Source organism: Schistocerca americana, chromosome 4 (assembly GCF_021461395.2).
Source record: "Schistocerca americana isolate TAMUIC-IGC-003095 chromosome 4, iqSchAmer2.1, whole genome shotgun sequence".
NCBI lineage: Eukaryota > Metazoa > Arthropoda > Insecta > Orthoptera > Acrididae > Schistocerca > Schistocerca americana.
Window position 1 is genome coordinate 525,050,775 of NC_060122.1, and position 19,317 is coordinate 525,070,091.

A 19,317-nucleotide genomic window follows, 5' to 3' on the forward strand; every position below is an offset into this window, starting at 1 on the left:
ACCGTGACATTATCAGCCCTGTTTCGCGAGAGGATTATAATCCAAACCGAGTTTCATTATGTGTATCACAATCGTGCATTACACATACAATTTTGGTACACTGGAAACGTGCGTGAAACGCATGGTAGCAGACGATTTCTACTGGACAGATCAAGGACATTCATCAGAAATTATTGCTATTCAAGGTAGCCACTTCGACAAATTGCAGAGAAATTTTAGGTGCGAAAACCTGCTGTGGGTGGTGTCTTCATAAAGCAGATTATGCTTAATGATCCTTCAGAAGCTACTGGCGATATGCAATTCATAATGTTGCAGCGCAGCATGTGACATATTGACAGAAATAAGGGTTTTTGAAGAAACGTGGGGCTGCTGCCAAGATCACTTTTGTAACTTCATGTAGATGGCACCAGAGTTAATGTACAGATAGTGAATGACACAGGAACTGAAACTGAGGATTGTTGTAAATATTCATTTACAACTGAAGATCAAAGGATACTGCTCAAATTAAATTCTTTCAGCTGAGAAAAGATAACTGAAATACATATTAGTGCAAGTATCGTTGAGAAACTAAAATTAAACAGGCCTCTGGACACGGTGGAATCTCTGTCCCATTCTATACAAATCTGCAGCTGAGGTAGCTCCTCTCTTAACCGTAGTACACCATACAGTCCTTGAATAAAAAATTGTACTCTGTGGTTGGAAGAGAACGCAGATCACACACCATACCCATCTACAAGCAAGATACCAAAAGAGGTTAAAAAAATGTAGTATCATTGATATCTACGTATTGTAGAATTATAGAGACGTATTCCGAGCTCAAATGTAGTGAGGTATCTGGAACAGCACCGATTCCAGAACGAAAGGTCTCGAGACCAAACTGTCGCTTGTTTCACATAAGCTCCTGAAAACCATGAATCAAGGAAGTCAGGTGGATGCATTTCTTCTTGACTATCGGAAAGTGTATGACTCAGTGCCAGACCAACTCTTACTAACTAAGGCACGAACATGTGGTATATCCAACAAAATTTATGACTCGGCTGAGGTTTTTCCTCATGTTAATTTGGATGGAGAACTAACGGCAGATAAGAATTAACTTCTGGCACGTCCCAAGGAGGGGTTCATTGTACATAAATGACCTGACAGGTATTATTAACAGTAATCTCAGACTTTTGAAGGTGAAGTAACTATCTGTAATGAAGTATTATCTGGTTAAACTTGCACAAATATGTAGTCATAGCTTGATGAGGTTTCAAAGTGATGAAAAGTTTGGCAACTTCCTTTAAATGCTCGGAAATACAAAAGCGTGGAATTCACAAAACGCTAAAAAAGCTTAGTACGTTATGATTATGATATCAATGAGTCACAGTTGGAATTGGTCAGCTCTTACAAAATACATGGGTGTAATTATTTGTAGAGGTACGAAACTGAATGATCACATTGGTTATGTAGCAGACAACACAGTCAGTGTTCAAAGGATATGGCTTAGAAAGCTGTGCGACCTACCACGGAATATTGTAGAAGTGTGGGAAAGTGATACCAAACAGGACTAAGAGGAGTATTGAATGCACAAGAAAACTTACAGCATAAATTGTCACGGGTTTGGAAAGAACACCAATTCAGTCGTGGAGACGTCTGAGACCTTAAAATTCACTTCAAATTCCTTGTCTCGCGCCATCGCCATCTTCAGATCATAGGAAGAAGCGTTCAATCATAAGTGTATTTCAAAAAGCGGTTTTCTCAATGTGTTTGTAAGTGAGCTTCTGATCCGTCTCATGATCTGAAGATACTGGGAACTACTGAAATCGGTGATTTCAGTTTGAGATTTTATATGGTTGTGTCAGACAGTAAACTATTTTAAAAAGGACATAGGTTTGACTCAAAGGAGATAATCGTGGAAATGATGAAAATCCAGGACTGACAGACGCTTTGATACAGACATCGCCATGCCTCGCGCGAGGCCAATATTAATTAGAGATCTAGAAATATACTGAAGCTCTGAACGTATCGCTCCAGTGGTGACTGCGGAGACAAGGTTACAAAAATTAACGTTCTCACAGGTGTTTTTAATTATTCGCCATTGTCTGTACGGGAATGGAACAGGAAGAAAATCTGATAAGAGGTGCAGTTGGCAGTAATCTTTGCCATACAATTCACAACTGTTTGCAGACTGTGGGAGTATCTGGTGTCTATGACTCTTTGTTAACAGTTGTCAAATGTGCGAGACTTGCCCGCTACAGAAGCATCACATGGCTGAAATAATTGTAAATGAGAAGCTGTGCGTGTGACAGGCTTACTGAGTTGCTACGGCATTGTCTTACACGTGGCTTACCCTGCGAACGAGCTCCCCCACCATTCCGTCCCAGCCGCCTTCAACGTCCGGGTTCTCAGCGCCGTATTGGCCGTCCTTCACGATCCGGAGCTCATCTGCAACAATACACAGTCAACACCATGATCCCGGAAGCACGGGCAGTACTTGGAATGGTGTCTTTGGAGTAACAAACGACAACTATCTTTATAACTAAACAACTAAAACCGTTGCACGGTCACATAGAGCCAATTACAGGCAGCCTATCTAACGGCCTGCAGGAGCAACAGACATTTGATTTACAATATTTCATATAATTGTTGACCGATTTCAAAAATTCAAAACGTTGCCATAATCTGCACATTAAGATGTCTGATGTCCTGTTAAATGTTTAAAACAGTAAGACAAGAATTACGGTTACAATACATCTTCATCACCATCACCATCATCATCATCATCATCATCATCATGTATTCAAGGCTTGGAGCTTTTAGTCCATTCTGTCAAAATATATATACAGCGTGTTTCAGAAGTCCGGGAACTCTTTAAAAATTTATTTTAGCCGAAAGAGTTGTATTACAAAGCATCAATGTACATCATTTGAAATAATACACTTGTATATTTTTTCAACGACACCCACTTCACAAAAACTCCATGTGAAAACCATGCGTGATCCTCCAAAGCTGACGCAATAATCGGACTCTTGCCACGCAGGGGCAACATGTCTTCCGAGACTGCGGCTGTTGCTTGGTTAGTTCTCCTTTTCAATTCCACATCACTTCGAAGACGAGGGACGTACAAAAATTCCCTTACATAACTCTATAAAAAGGAGTCACAAGGAGTAATGTCCGGAGACTTAAGAGGCCATTTTAGCACACGTTGGTCTACTACTCCACAACCTCCAGTCCAATGACTGGGTAGCGCTGTGTTCAGGTGTGCCCTAACACCACGGCGAACACTTGCGGGTGTACCATGTAACTGAAAGACAAGGTTCTATGATTCTGTTGGCAACAGTGGCATTAACCAATAACATCTGAAGGAAGGACTCTCCAGTAGCAGATAGTTCTTAGAAGAAGAAATAGGTCCACAAAGTTTCTTGTGAGAAATGGTACAAAAAACAATGATCTTCAGAGAATCTCGCTCGTGTCCGTTATGTGGGTTTTCTGTTCCCCAAATTCTACAATTGTGCCTATTTCCTTTCCAATTTGTATGAAATGTTGTCTCGTCCGTAAGAGTTATCGAATTCAAAAACAATCATATTTGACCTGCAATGCACAGCAAAGCTCGAGTCGCTGGTCTTTGCCTTCAGGAAATAACTCTTGTACTAACTGTGGTTTGTATGGTTTCATGTTTAATTTTTTACTCAAAACGCGCCACAGAGGCGTTGTTGGTATTTCCAACTATTCGTGAAGTTCTTCGTAGAGATTTTGCCGGACTTCTTGTGAAAGCTTCTCTCAATCGTTCCTCGTCATTTACATTCACACCTGGCCACCCACTTTTCTCGTCACACAAACACCCAGTTTCAACGAACTTTACATGGCAGCTGTGGAGTGCCTTTCTGGTTGGTGCTGCGTTTCTGTACTTCATCCTAAATTTTCGTTGGACATTCGTTGCACTCTTTGTTTTGTCAAATTTTAGCACGGAGAAGGACTTGTCAGCTCCAGAAAGCGCCATCTTCATTATGATACCCCCGAGCGACCATGCGTGGAACCACATGTCACATCTTCAATGAGAAAAAGAATTACTATTTCACCCTTTAAAACGATATATATCGTTATTTTGTAATTCTACTTATGCGTATACAATAATTTTTTTGAAAACGCTCTATATGTATACGAGGGGCGTTCAGTAAGTAAAGCAACACTTTTTTTATTGGCCAGTTTCGGTCGAAAAAAAATGCGGAATATTTTGTGGGACTGCTAGCGTTTATAGTTGCATGAAGTTCCGATAGGTGGTGGCGCTATACGTAGCCTTCAAAATGTCTGTAATAGAGGTGCATTTCAGGCTGAGAACTGTCATTGGGTTTCTTTTGGCAGAAAATCAGAGCATCGCAGGTATTCAGAGGCACTTGCAGAATGTCTACGGAAACTTGGCGGTGAATAAAAGAACGGTGAGTCGTTGGGGGAGGCTTCTGTTGTCATCGCAACAAGGTCGCGCAAACACGTCCGATCACCTGCGCGAAGAAACGACTTCAGCGCGTTCGTCGCCACAAAAATACTAACGAACTTCTCCTTCTCCATGACAACGCAAGGCCTCACACAGGTTTGCGCACACTAAGCTTCATTGGACTGTTCTTCCTCATCCATCCTACAGCCCGGATCTTACAGCTTCTGACTTCCAGTAGTTTAGACTCTGCGGGAAACAGTAGTAGATGATGGAGACGCTACTGATGCAGTAAAGCAAGACTTAAGCTTCAACGTCGACCAGTAGTGGTACCATGCGGGCATAAAAACCCTCCCAGTAAGGCAGCGTAAGACCATCAAATTGAATAGGGACTATGGTGTATTGGAATTCATAATAAAACCAACCTGTTTAAAAAAAAGGTGACCTTACTTATTGATTATCCAACGTTTGGACACTACTGGCCATTAAAATTGCTACACCAAGAAGAAATGCAGATTATTCATTGGACAAATATATTATACTAGAACTGACATGTGATTACATTTTCACGCAATTTGGGTGCATAGATCCTGAGAAATCAGTAGCCAGAAGAAGCACCTCTGGCCGTAATAACGGCCTTGATACGCCTGGGCATTGAGTCAAACAGAGCTTGGATGGCGTGTACAGGTCCAGCTGCCCATGCAGCTTCAACACGATACCACAGTTCATCAAGAGTAGTGACTGACGTATTGTGACGAGCCAGTTGCTCCGCCACCATTGAACAGACGTTTTCAATTGGTGAGAGATCTGGAGAATGTGCTGGCCATGGCAGCAGTCGAACATTTTCTGTATCCAGAAAGGCCCGTGCAGGACCTGCAACATGCGGTCGTGCATTACCCTTCTGAAATGTAGGGTTTCGTAGCGATCGAATGAAGGGTAGAGCCACGGGTCGTAACACATGTGAAATGTAACGTCCACTGTTCACAGTGCAGTCAATGCGAACAAGAGGTGACCGAGACGTATAACCAATGGCACCCCATACCATCATGCCGGGTGAAACGCCAGTATGGTGATGACGAATACACGCTTCCAATGTGCGTTCACCGCGATGTCGCCAAACACGGATGCGACCATCATGAGGCTGTAAACAGAACGTGGATTCATTCGAAAAAATGACGTTTTGCCATTCGTGCACACAGGTTCGTCGTTGAGTACACCATCGCAGGCGCTCCTGTCTGTGATGCAGCGTCAAGGGTAACCGCAGCCATGGTCTCCGAGCTGATAGTCCACGCTGCTCCAAACGTCGTCGAACTGTTCGTGCAGATGGTTGTTGTCTTGCAAACGTCCCCATCTGTTGACTCAGGGATCGAGACGTGGCTGCACGATCCGTTACAGCCATGCGGATAAGATGCCTGTCATCTCGACTGCTAGTGATACGAGGCCGTTGTGACCCAGAACGGCGTTCCGTATTACCCTCCTGAACCCACCCATTCCATATTCTGCTAACAGTCATTGGATCTCGACCAACGCGAGCAGCAGTGTCGCGATACGATAATCGGCAATCGCCATAAGCTACAATACGACCTTTATCAAAGTCGGAAACGTGATGGTACGCATTTCTCCTCCTTACACGAGGCATCACAACAACGTTTCACCGGGCAACGCCAGTCAACTGCTGTTTGTGTATGAGAAATCGGTTGGAAACTTTCCTCATGTCACCACGTTGTAGGAGTCGCCAACGGTGCCAACCTTGTGTGAATGCTCTGAAAAGCTAATCATATGCATATCACAGCATCTTCTTCCTGTCGGTTAAATTTCGCGTCTGTAGCACGTCATCTTCGTGGTGTAAATGGCCAGTAGTGTATATTACAAGGACAAAAGGCATTCTGTGTTCTGCATTTTCTGCTTCTATGCTGACTTCTTTTTAGAGTCGTTGGAACTACATGCATAGGGAGGAAATTGCCTGAAATTATAGAATGATTTGTCTGATGTTCCATTTCGATTATTATTTCCATGCTGCATTCCATTGGAATTTATCATTGCTAGCAAGCACAGCTTGGCGTAACATTTCGTCCCAAATTTTTCAGTTTCACAGCTATGCCGTTTTTTGCATCTAGTGTTAATATCCTTTCTTGAAACAGAGAGTCTTCGTTTCATGTTCAAAGGTCGATCTGGGTATTTCACTTATTCATCCACGTGTACAGGCGACCGGCGCATGTTACCTTCCACTTAATACAATTATGAGAATTATTGATTGCATAGGGGTTTCTTCGCTGTTTTGAATTTCATGCTCTGTGGAACTGTCTCCACGTGGTTCGTAGAAGAACTACAACCATCTTGATATTGCAGTTTCTTACCACACGCTCTTATAGACTTACACATAGATCTACGGTTGATGTGAACACAAGCTATTAAATGAATTTTGTCTTCAGCAGAATCGTTATTCAAAGAAGCTACCATCAGCAGCAACATTTCTCAATTCTTTCTGTGTATCGTACAGGCAGTATAGGCTAACTTCGTGTTTCCGAGAACTCCGAGACTTCATACTGATCCTGAATATGTTTGAAGTGACTGCTATATTTCAGGTACATTTTTCGATAGGTGTTAGGATCTACAAAGTGAGGTCTTACATCTCATAGCACATGTTCTTTCTATAGGGAGAGACAGAAAGGTACTTACAGATTTTGCCTGGAAATTAGGCGTAATGTTGCATTTATTTAAAATGCAGGGTGATTCAGTTGCCCTTACATATGGGTTTTATGTAACCTGCAACTCCTTCAAATACTATGTGCAAATTTTCATACTCCCGCTCGCTAAATGCAAACTATTAGTCCCAGAGAAAAACGGGCACGAAGGTCTTGCGGAAAATTTATTTTATTTTTCGCTGGAGGCAGTAGTTCTCGAATTATGCAAGAAAAACGTACGAAAGTGACCTTCAAATGGGTTTTTCTTGAACAACTGGAGAAGTGCGGCCTCCAGCGACAACGTGTCCCAATACAAAATTTAGCTACGTTGTATTTATTACAAACACGTTTTGTTCATTTATTCTGTAGGACAAACACTTTGCATGTAGAGAGAGAGAGTATATGAAACTCTCGCACATGGTTTATGAAGATATTGCGGGTTACATATAACCCGTAAGTAGGGGTAACTGAATCACCGAGTGTATTTCAAGCCGCCTTATATTTTTCGCCGGACCTTGAAAGTTGTCCCTACTTCTCAACATATAAATGACACTCAAGTCAGGTGGCATTAATATTCATTATTGAGTAATAATTTTGCATAAAAGGGACATATTTTCAGGGCATTTTCACTCAAACTATGTCAGTTAGGTACTTAGTTTTGTTAAAAAAAGAAGTAGGAGGGTTTTAAGATCAAGTGGACACTGAATATCAAAATAACGTTGACAGCTCTGAAGAGCAAAGTAGAAGACTAACAGCAAGAGTTATCTCCATAAGAGGGAATAAAGGGCATGACTAAGTAATATAACCTATAAAGTAAGAAATAGAAAATATTAGAAAATAAATAAAAAAATAAAAAATGCAAGGGGCGTGCTCATGGGTATGCATAAACTCACCGATTACTGAGGCGTACAAAATCCAGTTGGATGCAATGTGGAATAGTTTAGAAACAATACGTCTAGATGTAGATGTAGTGTTGTTAAGCGAGGAAATTTGAGCTTTGCCAAGGTAACTAGTAACAGATGCAGTAACATAAGCTGAAATTTATTCTTTCAGAACTTTAATTGAACTTTTTTTATTTTATGATCTTTTACTCAATTACATTTTCAACATTCTGTTTTATTTCTACATTATGTATTAATAATAGTTGACGTTAATATGTTTTATGTACATACATGGTGTTCCAAAACTCTGTGGCAAAACTTTGGGAATGGACTCCTCATCTAACAAGAAGAAAAAAGTCTCGTAACTATGGCCTGAATAGCTAAGAGCACTTCATATTCGATACTCTGAAACAAATCTCTTTTATTGCAAGCTCTTTTCTTTTCATATTTTTAGTGTAAGTAGTATAGACCAAAAGCAAGGAAAAAGGTCAAGTAGAAATAGGCTATAATATGCTTACCTTCATAGCTACTATGAAACTCAACTCTTCTACTGAACAGGTGCTCATAGCTTTTAAGACATACATTACAGAGCCCACGTCTGGTGGACATTTTGCTTCTTTTGGTCCATGGTACCTCCTCCCAAAATATGAAAAGTAAAGAGTCATTAAAAAGAAACTTATTTCTCAGTATGAACAGAAAGAAACGCTCATAACTCTCAAGGTATGCATTTTAGAGTCGATGACTACCAGACTTCATTTCTTGTCAGATGAGGAATCTGTCCCTCAAATTTTGCTGTCGGTTTCTGGAAGACCCTGCATAATTTAAAAGCAATGTTTATCATCAGATTTACTTAATATGTACGACCACTTTTGGAGATTCCAGATAACAAGTCTTAAATTTGTGACAAGAAACTGAATTGAACTAAGTAAAATGTTCCCAACGGTTTGTGTTGAAACTGTGCCTATAACGTCCGCCTGGATTTCATCTGTTGTCATCTGTCTGTTCTACAGAACCAGCAGAACAGTCCTACGATCTTGCAGTGGTGTAGGCCTTCTGGAACGACCAGTGCATACTTTTCTTGGAACACTGTTGTTCAGAGTCCATCTCCTTACCACTCGTTGTGGAGTCGTTGCACTGCAGTCAACTGCCAATGATATCTGTTCGTGTGATTCTCTCGTGTCCCTCACGCCATTGATTTGACTAGTCCAAGAGTCGGAATAATGGCGATAAACTGCAAGCGCATATCCTCTGGGCATACTATGTAGCAATCTCCACATAAAAAGTTCTTGTAACATTAAACACACCGAATAGCCATCAAGTACTGATACCTGTCTTCCGCTGTAGGATTCTCTTTTTCTGTACTGGCAAGACTGAAAATAAGCTCGGATACACATGAACTTTTGATCATCATGTACCACAGTCATGGGAATACTGGCGAATCGGTATTGTGGGACTCGATCAAGATGTTAATGATGTAAGAGTTTCCACTTCGGTCAGTGCAATTAAAAAGATTCATAGTCCTTCCTGGGGCTAGGAAGGCGTTTCCTTGCTGTCCTAATCTTTGTCTTCAGAGAAGTGTGAGTGGTTATCAAAGTATGTCGTTTACTTACAGTTAATGCCAATCTTGTTGGCGATGAGGTCGGCGAGGTCCTTGCAGTAGCCCTCGAAACGGTCGTTGCCCAGCAAGATTTCTCCTGGCTCTGGTTTACGAAGCATTATATACGGCTCCTCCTGCCAACAACAGTCCATTTCATTTTGTTGTGTTGTGCATTAAAGAAACCAATATAGAGAAACAAAGTGCAGCAGTGAGACAGAAAGTGACGATATAAGATATTAAATGAAAACCAATGCAGTATCATTCTGAGTGTAGAGTTAGTTATGTGGTTGGTGCCGCAATCAATACAGAGGCAACCATATTGCAAAATAAACTCAACATCACCTCCTTTAAATCACGAAAGGCCATCGGTTTTTACCTTTCTTAGGAGATATCTTCGTTATTGAACAGGAATTACGTTTGCTTTTCATCTATAAATAAATGTAATCGAAGACGATCAACTCAAAAATATTGAACGGTTGCGTATCTCATTCTGTTCATACTGTTTGAGACTCACCTCCGATAGCATGCATAATTAAAAGTTGAGAGATTGTGCCCTTTTTCTGAGCCTAATCATTTGAACCAATGTTAAAGACTGAAGTTTCAATAATCTAATTATACTGCCATAGACCATGGGCAGCAAGGTCCGGGCACCTTGCTGCCCATGGTCTATGGCCCCTCGTCCTATCAACCGGTTGGGAAACAATTCAGATCGACCCTGACCATTATCGCCTACTGGCATGGGGCACCATCATGTTCGTAAACGACAGTGTCTTGTTTCAATTGTAGCTGCAGAAATTCCGTCAGCATATACCCAAGGAATGGGCACAATTAATGGCTTTCTCTCTGAAAAAGAATGATCCATAGATGCTTGTCCGTATGATTCCCTACCACACACTGATCCTTGAATTGTCCATGATACGCTCAATGAATTCAGTTGGAGGTGTGTCGGCCCATATGCGACAGTTATTCCGGTTGACTTGTCTACTCACATGGAAGGTTGCCTTATCACTAAACAACATGTGGGACTTTAAATCATCAGTCTCAATACACTCCAACAAATCTATGCACATCGCCATACGTTCTGCTATGTCCTCGTCATGGGGTTGGTGTAATATTTGCAATGCTATACACGCTTCTTCAAGGCGAATTGCAGGACTTTGAACAATGTTGATTTCGGAATTTGCAATTGACGTGAAAGACACCGTACAGATTAAGGACTCCAAACTGACTCCTGTGTGGCGTCAGTCTCAGCTACGCTTGTGGGAGGCCGATATGGACTCGTCAGCAGCAGTGCCTGTTCGTTGAAAGTTATTTAACATTTTCGTTATGCTTTTATTCGTTTCTAAATTTCCGTTGAAATCGTCATCGCAGCTCAACGTACCGAGCACCCTGTAGAGGCAATGTGACAATGGCATTATGTTCAGGAATCGTCAACAAACTGACCACTGAGCAATCTGTAACAGAAAGACATTCGTAAGGTACTGCAAACACGAAATAATTATTTTATGGACACTCTGTATTGAGGGAAACATGCTTCACAGTACCGTCTAATCTTCGATATTTAAGTGGTTTCGCTACATACTTATAATTTCTGCCACGATACGTTGTTTTTCCAGCCTAGCCCAATTAAACAAGTTTGTAATAACGACTCTGTCGACGTTACGACCTTCCTTCCATCGCCGCGCTGTGCTGAGTATCCCTTAGTCTCCATTATCGTTATAATAAGAAAATTAGGTTATTTTACCCATCAGGATCACTTTCTAATACACTCTAAGACAAACAAAGGAGCTATGTGCCATGAAAAAATTATCCTAATGGCACGGAAATCGTCAGATGTGATGTAGATGTACAGACAAACAAATGATTACAATTCCAGAAGAAAAATGGATTATTTGCTTAAGAGAAAGAACTTCAGAAGTTCAGAAAGTCAACAACTCGTTGATAAATCTATGGACCTTACTCATCATGGCGCCTGCCATTGATTACAGAGCTTTCGGATGTCCTGCTGAGGGATACCGTACCAAATTCTATTCAATTGGCGCGTTAGATCGTCAAAAGCCCGAGCTGTTGGAGAGCCCTGCTCATAGTGCTCCAAATTCTCTCGATTGTGACGAGATCGGCGACGTTTCTGACCAAGGTAGGGTTTGGTAAGTACGAAGAAAACCAGTAGAAACTCCCGTCTGGCTGGCGGGCGTCATATTGCTGAAATGTGGGCCCAGAACGACTTGCGATGAAGGGCAACAAAAATGGGGCGTAGAATATCGTCGACGTACCGCTCTGCTGTAAGAGTGCCCCGAATGGCAACCAAAGGGGACCTGTACTGAAATGAAATGGCATCGTTGTCCATCACTCCTGGTTGTCGGGCCGTATGGAGGGCAGTAGAGGAGTTGGTATCCCACCGCTGTCTTCGACCTGGAACCTTATTTTTGGGAGCAGAATTGCCTTCAGTAGTGAGTTCCGCTTCGTACTGAGCCACGATATCCATTGAAGACATCTCTGGAGACGCCCGGACAGCGACGGAAAGCCAACCTGAGGTCAGCCGCCACACGACAACCAGGAGTGATAGTCTGGGATGCCATTTCATTTCATAGAAGGACTCATGTGGCTTTCATATGCGGTAGCCTTACAGCAAAGCCGTATGTCGACGATATTCTACGCCCCGTTTTGTTACCCTTCATGGCAAGCCATCCTGAGCTTTCATTTCAGCAAGATAATGCCCGCTCGCACACAGTGAGAGTTTCTACTGCTTGTCTTCGTGCTTGCCTGTCCGCAGCTCGTGGTCTAGTGGCTAGCGTTGCTGCCTCTGGATCACTCGGTCCCGGGTTCGATTCCCGGCCGGGTTAGGGATTTTCTCTGCCCGGGGACTGGGTGTTTGTGTTGTCCTCATCATTTCATCATCATTGTCATCATTCGTGACAGTGACTCGATGGGATTGTGGAAAACAATTGGGCTGTGTAGAAATTGGGACTTTGTAAGTACGCTGATGACCGTGCAGTTGAGCGCCCGACAAACCAAACACCATCATCATCATCGTGCTTGACTAGCCCTAAGTTGGCTAGGAAGGTCGCCAGATCTCTCCCCAATTGAGAACGTTTGGAGGATTATGGGCAGGGCCCTCCAAACAGCTCGGGATTTCGACTATTTAACTCGGCATTTGGGCAGAATTTGGCACGACGTTCCTCATGGGGACAAAAAATTCTATCAATCAATGCCAAGCCGAATAACTGTTTGGATAAGGACCAGTAGGTGAAGCAACGCGTTATTGACTTGCTCAGTTTGTGAATCTCTTCCTCTTGAGTAAATCACCGATTTTTTTCTGAAATTGTTATAATTGGTTTTTCTGCACTTGTACATCACTTCTACCGATATCCGTTCCATTAGGATAATTCCTTCGCGGTGCGCTTTTTTTTTTTGTCTTAATAGTGTTCTTACCGACAAAGGTAAACGGTGTGACCAAAACTCAAGGAAAGCGTTGTCAAATACGAAGATGTGAATTTTATGGTGGCTAGATGCGTCGTATGGCGTGACGTAGTATCCAACTAGTCTGTTACAGACGGGCGTGTACTGAACATGGCTGTACGTACCTAGTTAACCGATTTTTGAACGTCAGATGCAAGACGCATGAGTCGTAGCATGTAGGAAATTACGTAAGAATCTTCGTTTCTGAGGTCAACAGTGTATAGAGAGGTTCTTCGGTATCGCTGGTACAATGTTTCCACGTACATAAACGGTTGAATAAGACGACCAACGTGTCTGGTGAACAGAAGTCATATCGCTTCCGCAGAGCCATACGGAACGATCGATGGTCTACTGTGAGTCAGATTACCGACTATACGAATGTGGGGCGTGAGGAATCCATTTCTACCAGGAGTCTGTGAAGGCAGGCGCATCACATAGACTTTAGCACCCGACGACCGACTCGTGTCCATATATTTTCCGGTGACACTGGGCCACACGGTGTTGAATAACCTGTCCCTCTGTCTTCTAGAGTATACTGGACGTCCATTCTAAGACTCGTCAGGATCAGATCCTCTGGTGTTTCGGCAGATATTTGCAATTTTGTTGTTTTTCTATGTGTAGTGGAGTCGCCCAAACGAATACTCCTCATCACGTCTTTCATGCGACATTTGTATTAACGATAGGTATTGATAGGGAAGGTGAAACTTGAAGAATAACCAGTACTCGAGTAGCGACAGCGCCTCACTCTGGCCTGCACTGACTGCTACCGTCATGCAGCAGCGCTACTCAGTCGTTGTTGGAGTACTGGTTATTCAAGTTTTACTGTCCCCGTCAATATATAATGATAAAACAAATATCGCAAAAAATCATTTTGTCTGTTACGGGAAACAAATCGACGTTCTCTGTCGACACTAGGCAACATGTGAAAGTCGTGATGAACAATATTTGTTTGGGCTGACGACAGCTACAGATGACAAAAACGAAATTCCAAATATCTGCCGAAACATCAGAGAATGGCCTGCCGTCTCTTAGGAGGAACACTGTGCCGATAGGTGTTAGTATAAATTTGTCCGAACGAAGGTATGATTCTAAAGTTACCGTTTTTAATATAACAGATTGGTGAGTTTGTGAAGGAGCTGTACCCTAAGAATTTAGTATGACAGGAAGCACCCAAATCTTATTTTATCTCAAACATTTCACAGTTATTCACTCAACACGATTTTGAAGATAAGATCACTTTCATACCAAAAACGTAAGCATATTTCATTAGCGTGTTATAAAAAACGCCGATTCGCCTTCGATATAATTTTCTTTATTTGCTGACAAAACTTCACAACTGGTCATGTCAATGGATTTATTTCATTATTTTCATGACCTCTATCTTAAATGTCGAGCGTCGTAACAAAAGTTCAAAAAACGTGTTTTGAAAGCTATATTTTTTTATTGTTTAGCTAAAATGTAACCGTGTGCCAGAATTCGACGAGATAAATGTGAGAAATGTTCCACAATAACCCTCGTATACTCAGTTAAAAAAGTTGTTGTGCTGTTATATGATGTGGACTTCTCATTCGGTAACACCACGCCTGGATGCTGCACTGTGTTGAAAAGATTGGGGACTCTGTTTCGGCATTGTTTTCTAGAGTCCGCATTGGCCTTGACTGAAACATAGCTTCGAAACCTCCGCCGTGCCAAGGAAACGGTATAATGTACGGTGAACGTCCTGACAACCGAACACACACAAGTTATGTAGCGCTTCCTAAAATCGCAGTGTTTCCTATTATGCTCTGCAATGCTAAACCATGTGTTAGACGGCATAACAATAATTTCAAGAAATGGACGAGAACTCTGTAACGAATAAAGAGTCTGTGAGAAACATTCCAAGAGGGGGAAGTGCTCCCTGTTGCTCTCACCCCCCCCCCCCTCAACCCACCCTTGCGAATGCCGATGCTTATACCTCCGTTTCTTACATTTATTTCTTCTCTCTCCTTAGATGTTCTCCGATACGAGAGATTAACATGTTTGTCATCTGTCGTGATGGCAGAGATAGTGAAAGAATTGTTCGTTGTAGTTAACTGTTTTTTTTTTCACCCATTAATGGGAACACAAGATACGCTGTTCCAACGTACTATGTCTGTTGGATACTGAAAAATTTTAAGACGTTTCTACGTTCATGCTTAATACACAGAGTTCTCCTGAACCACTAAAAAGAGACGAGTTTGTCAGTTGCTTGCGACGTCATTTTCGTCCATGTGTTAAACTCAAATAACGTAGCGGAGGTACTTAAAACTTTAATAGGGCTCCAAGAGTAATTACGGAAATGACTATTCCAAAAAGGGGTTGCCAACAAGGAACTTTAAAGCAGAAAAATTTGTTATTTCGGCTCTTACATGCTGTGTGTAGCCGAATTAAAATCAAATAATTTTATGCGACGATTGGTTACTTTGCCTGAGGCACAGATCTACGAGGTCACGCAAGGAAAGGAATATCAAACAGAACACTGGGTGCAAATCGATGAACCTGCACAAAAAGGCGATATGTATTTTATCGTTGCAAAGTTTCCTTAGAAGAAAGTGAGGTTCTTCTTAATGATTTCTACATAAAGAGCAAACTAAGTGGCCAGTACATAAATCTTCTGGTCCAACGATTCAAAAAATAAAGCGAGCAAAGGCGTGGACTAAAAAAAAAAAAGGAAAATATTCTTTAATGGACAGAATTGAAAGTGGTTTTTTTAGTGAAAAGCTGAGTATTTTGCGGCATAGACTGCTGGAACATCCATTCTGTTCACCAGATTTAGTGCTCTATGACTTCCGAGTATTCTCACATACAGAGAAATTCCTGCTTGAAGACCTTTTCAAGACTGATGCAGACGCTACAGCAGCCATGAACGTATATTTGACAGATCATCCGGAATTGCTTTCTGCAAAGCGTTGGAAAGAATGCGCTGACCTAAAAGGAGACAGAATTACAAAACGATTTCTTACCTAAAATTAAATTCATTGCCAGCTTGAACAAAATGTTTCCTTAATGTCGTAAGTACACTAGACAAAAAATTAGTCACCCACTTGGGACATCACGTTGATACCGTGGTATACGGGGTCTAGCATTGATAATGGTCTCAATTTCGGGAGCAAGACAGCCCACAGTTTCTTTCAGGTGTGCCATATCCTGATAAAGCCACTCGTTGATGAACAGATACTGTAGAGCTACTAAACTGCGGCGATGTTGATTTGCTACGTTTCGTTCACTGTCCCAAACAGTCCCAAACATTTTCTACACGATAGGGATCGAACGATTTTGCGAGACAGGCGAGGTGCGATGGTTCGTCAGAACTGGTGCATGCACGTGTACGCCAACGAACACGCTTGTTGTCGTCTTCAGTAGTGTCCACAGCAAACTTGTTATGAAGATGTAGAAGTAAGTGTAACTCTTGATCACCGAGAATGTTGAAATAAGCATTCTGATTAATGTTCATGGTAACTTCAGTTAGTAGACCCAGCTCAAGCTGTCTTTTACGAGGTTCCCGATTCCAAATATCTATCGCAAGCATTTCTCTTCGTAATGTTCGCTGGGAAAGTAACTGTGGCAAGTCTACGTACAATGTCAGCAGCAATTGTTGTTCAGTTTATTACCGATTGTCTCTGACAAGCGGTGACACTCGTATCCGGCATTTTTACGGCAACTGTTCTCACGCAGTGTTCTCACACAGCTGAGAGTGGTATACCATTCAATGTAGACACTTTGGAAAATCCGTCTTGATATACGGACAAATGAAGCAGCTTCATTCATGGTGTGCTCATAGGCACTTCGTAGCCCGGTAGCGCATTTCTGCCATTCTGTAACCCCAGCAAGTCGGCGCATCTTATTGCGTTGACTCCATATAAACGACAAACACACACACAAACACACACACACACATCACTTCGCCACCATTTTCTGCATCAGCGATGGAAATTGCACACGACTGCCTGATACTAGTGCTGCACCATTTACAGAGTTCCTAATTTGGTGATTGGAATAATGCTGTACATGAACAGGTAAGTAAGTTTCCAATGAAGTCGCAGCCTCTTTTGGTGTACTTACAACTATGGTCGTCACGACGTATGTTCTGTTCTTCTGGATGTCGGTACTCGTGCGAAGCCTTACGTACTTCGCGGCAACTGGGGTGAGTCCCGTTTCGTCTGACCACTCAGCCACCTGTAAACAGTACAAAGCTTAGCATACATGACTGCAAGTGCTATGAGTTACGAAATATATGTTTAAATATGTAGTCGCAGGTTTTTACTTTTTAGGAAAAATTAGAAATTGCGACACTAGACTAAAACATGCAGGGTGTAAAGTGTTAAAGGTTTAACACACCGCTGACCGAGGATGGTGTACTAAGCAACATTACATCAGTATTTACTGATAATTATAGCTACATTACATAGGTATTTATTGATAATTATAGCTATTACAGGTCATGTGTTTTTATGATGGTTAGTAGCTCCAAGTACATGTGGAAAGAACAAGCCATTAATGCTTATTTTACCTCGTGGCAGCAGGTCAGGTGTTGACATGTGGACGTGTGGATGCAAGACGATTAGTCTATACTGACAGTGTAGTCCACTTAGTGGTGCATTTACGGTTGTGCAGAAAACTTTAGGTCGTAAAGTTTGCGACGTTTTTGAAGAAAGACGGTACGACGCAGAGAAAAAAAAACAATCAACATACTCGTGTGTGTACATGTTAAGACATAATATATAAAAATATCTGCACTTACACCCGTTACACCCTATATATTATTTCTAAAGTGTACTGGTCGCTGTTACAACCAACAGAATGTCGAGAATATGTACTATGAGTTCTATTCTGTGTGAATGTTTACAGCTACGTAGGGCATTACATTAGGTGTTTACAGCTATAGAGGGCATTAAATTAGAGCTATTTAGTGCCAATAAAATTACGTTTTTTAAAACTTGAAAAGTATTGGCAGATCAATAGAAGCATATTCAAAAGCGAAAATGCACTTAGATTGTGTCAAGGACATTGTAATATTACAATCAATTTTTGCACAGTTTCCAAATTTTGTGTTTATTAGTCCTAATATTTATGCAGTTGAAATACTAATTAAAGCGTACACTTATTAGCTAGAATTGCAAGTAAGTCAGTGCTCAAATGAACAGTCTTCGGATTTCAGTATACGTATGATTAGATAAAATTTCATGTGAACGATCGTGGGTAAACTTATGAGCAGTTTAATTAGACGCGACTTCCTACTAGCGTGTGCCATTCCATTTCGCACTGACAGCGGCTAAGACGCGTCCTGTCTTGGACAGAAGACATCAAAAGTGTTGGAGGTCCAAAGGCATACTGACCTCTCAGACACCACCTGCAACTTGTGGAGAATGTTCAGAGCTACACTATCCTTAAATGCATAAAAAACAATATCAACTTACATCTACACTATGTGATCAAAAGTATCCGGACACCTGGCTAAAAATGACTTACAAGTTCGTGGCGCCCTCCATCGTTAATGCTGTAATTCAATATGCTGTTGGCCCACCCTTAGCCTTAATGACAGCTTCTACTCTCGCAAGCAATATGTTCAATCAGGTGCTGGAAGTTTTCTTGGGCAATTGCAGCCCATTCTTCACGGTGTGCTGCACTGAAGAGAGGTATCGATGTCGGTCGGTGAGGCCTGGCACAAAGTCGGCATTCAAAAACATCCCAGAAGTCTTCTATAGGATTCAGGTCAGGAATCTGTGCAGGCCAGTCCAGTACAAGGTTGTTATTGTCGTGTAACCACTCCGCCAAAGCCCGTGCATTATGAACAGGTGATCGATCGTGTTGAAAGATGCAATTGCCATCCCCTAATTGCTCTTCAACAGTGGGAAGCAAGAAGGTGCTTAAAACATCAATGTAAGCCTGTGCTGTGATAGTTCCACTCAAAGCAACAAGGGGTGCAAGTCCCCACCATGAAAAACACGACCACACCATAACACCACCGCCTCCGAATTTTACTGTTGGCACTACATACGTTGGCAGATCACGTTCACCGGCCATTCGCCATAACCACACCCTTCCATCGGATCTCCACATTGTGTACCGTGATTCGCCACTCCATACAACCTTTTTCCACTGTTCAATCGTCCAATGTTTACACTCCTTACACCAAGCGAAGAGTCGTTTGGCATTTACTGGCGTGATGTGTGGCTTATGAGCAGCCGCTCGACCATGAAACCCGAGTTTTCTCGCCTCCCGCCTAATTGTCATAGTACTTGCAGTGGATTCTGATGTAGTTTGGAATTC

General features: G+C 42.0%; 1 protein-coding gene across 1 annotated transcript in view; it reads right to left on the minus strand.

Annotated features, from left to right (window-relative positions):
• Positions 1-19,317, minus strand: part of LOC124612890 (glutamate receptor 1-like) — a 398,257-nt gene that overhangs the window by 47,447 nt on the left and 331,493 nt on the right. Inside the window, exons 10-12 of the mRNA XM_047141343.1 lie at positions 17,110-17,223; positions 9,584-9,704; positions 2,330-2,424 (exon numbers count right to left, since the gene is read on the minus strand). Coding sequence (XP_046997299.1) covers positions 2,330-2,424; positions 9,584-9,704; positions 17,110-17,223 — 330 coding nt within the window. The remainder of the gene's footprint in view (positions 1-2,329; positions 2,425-9,583; positions 9,705-17,109; positions 17,224-19,317) is intronic.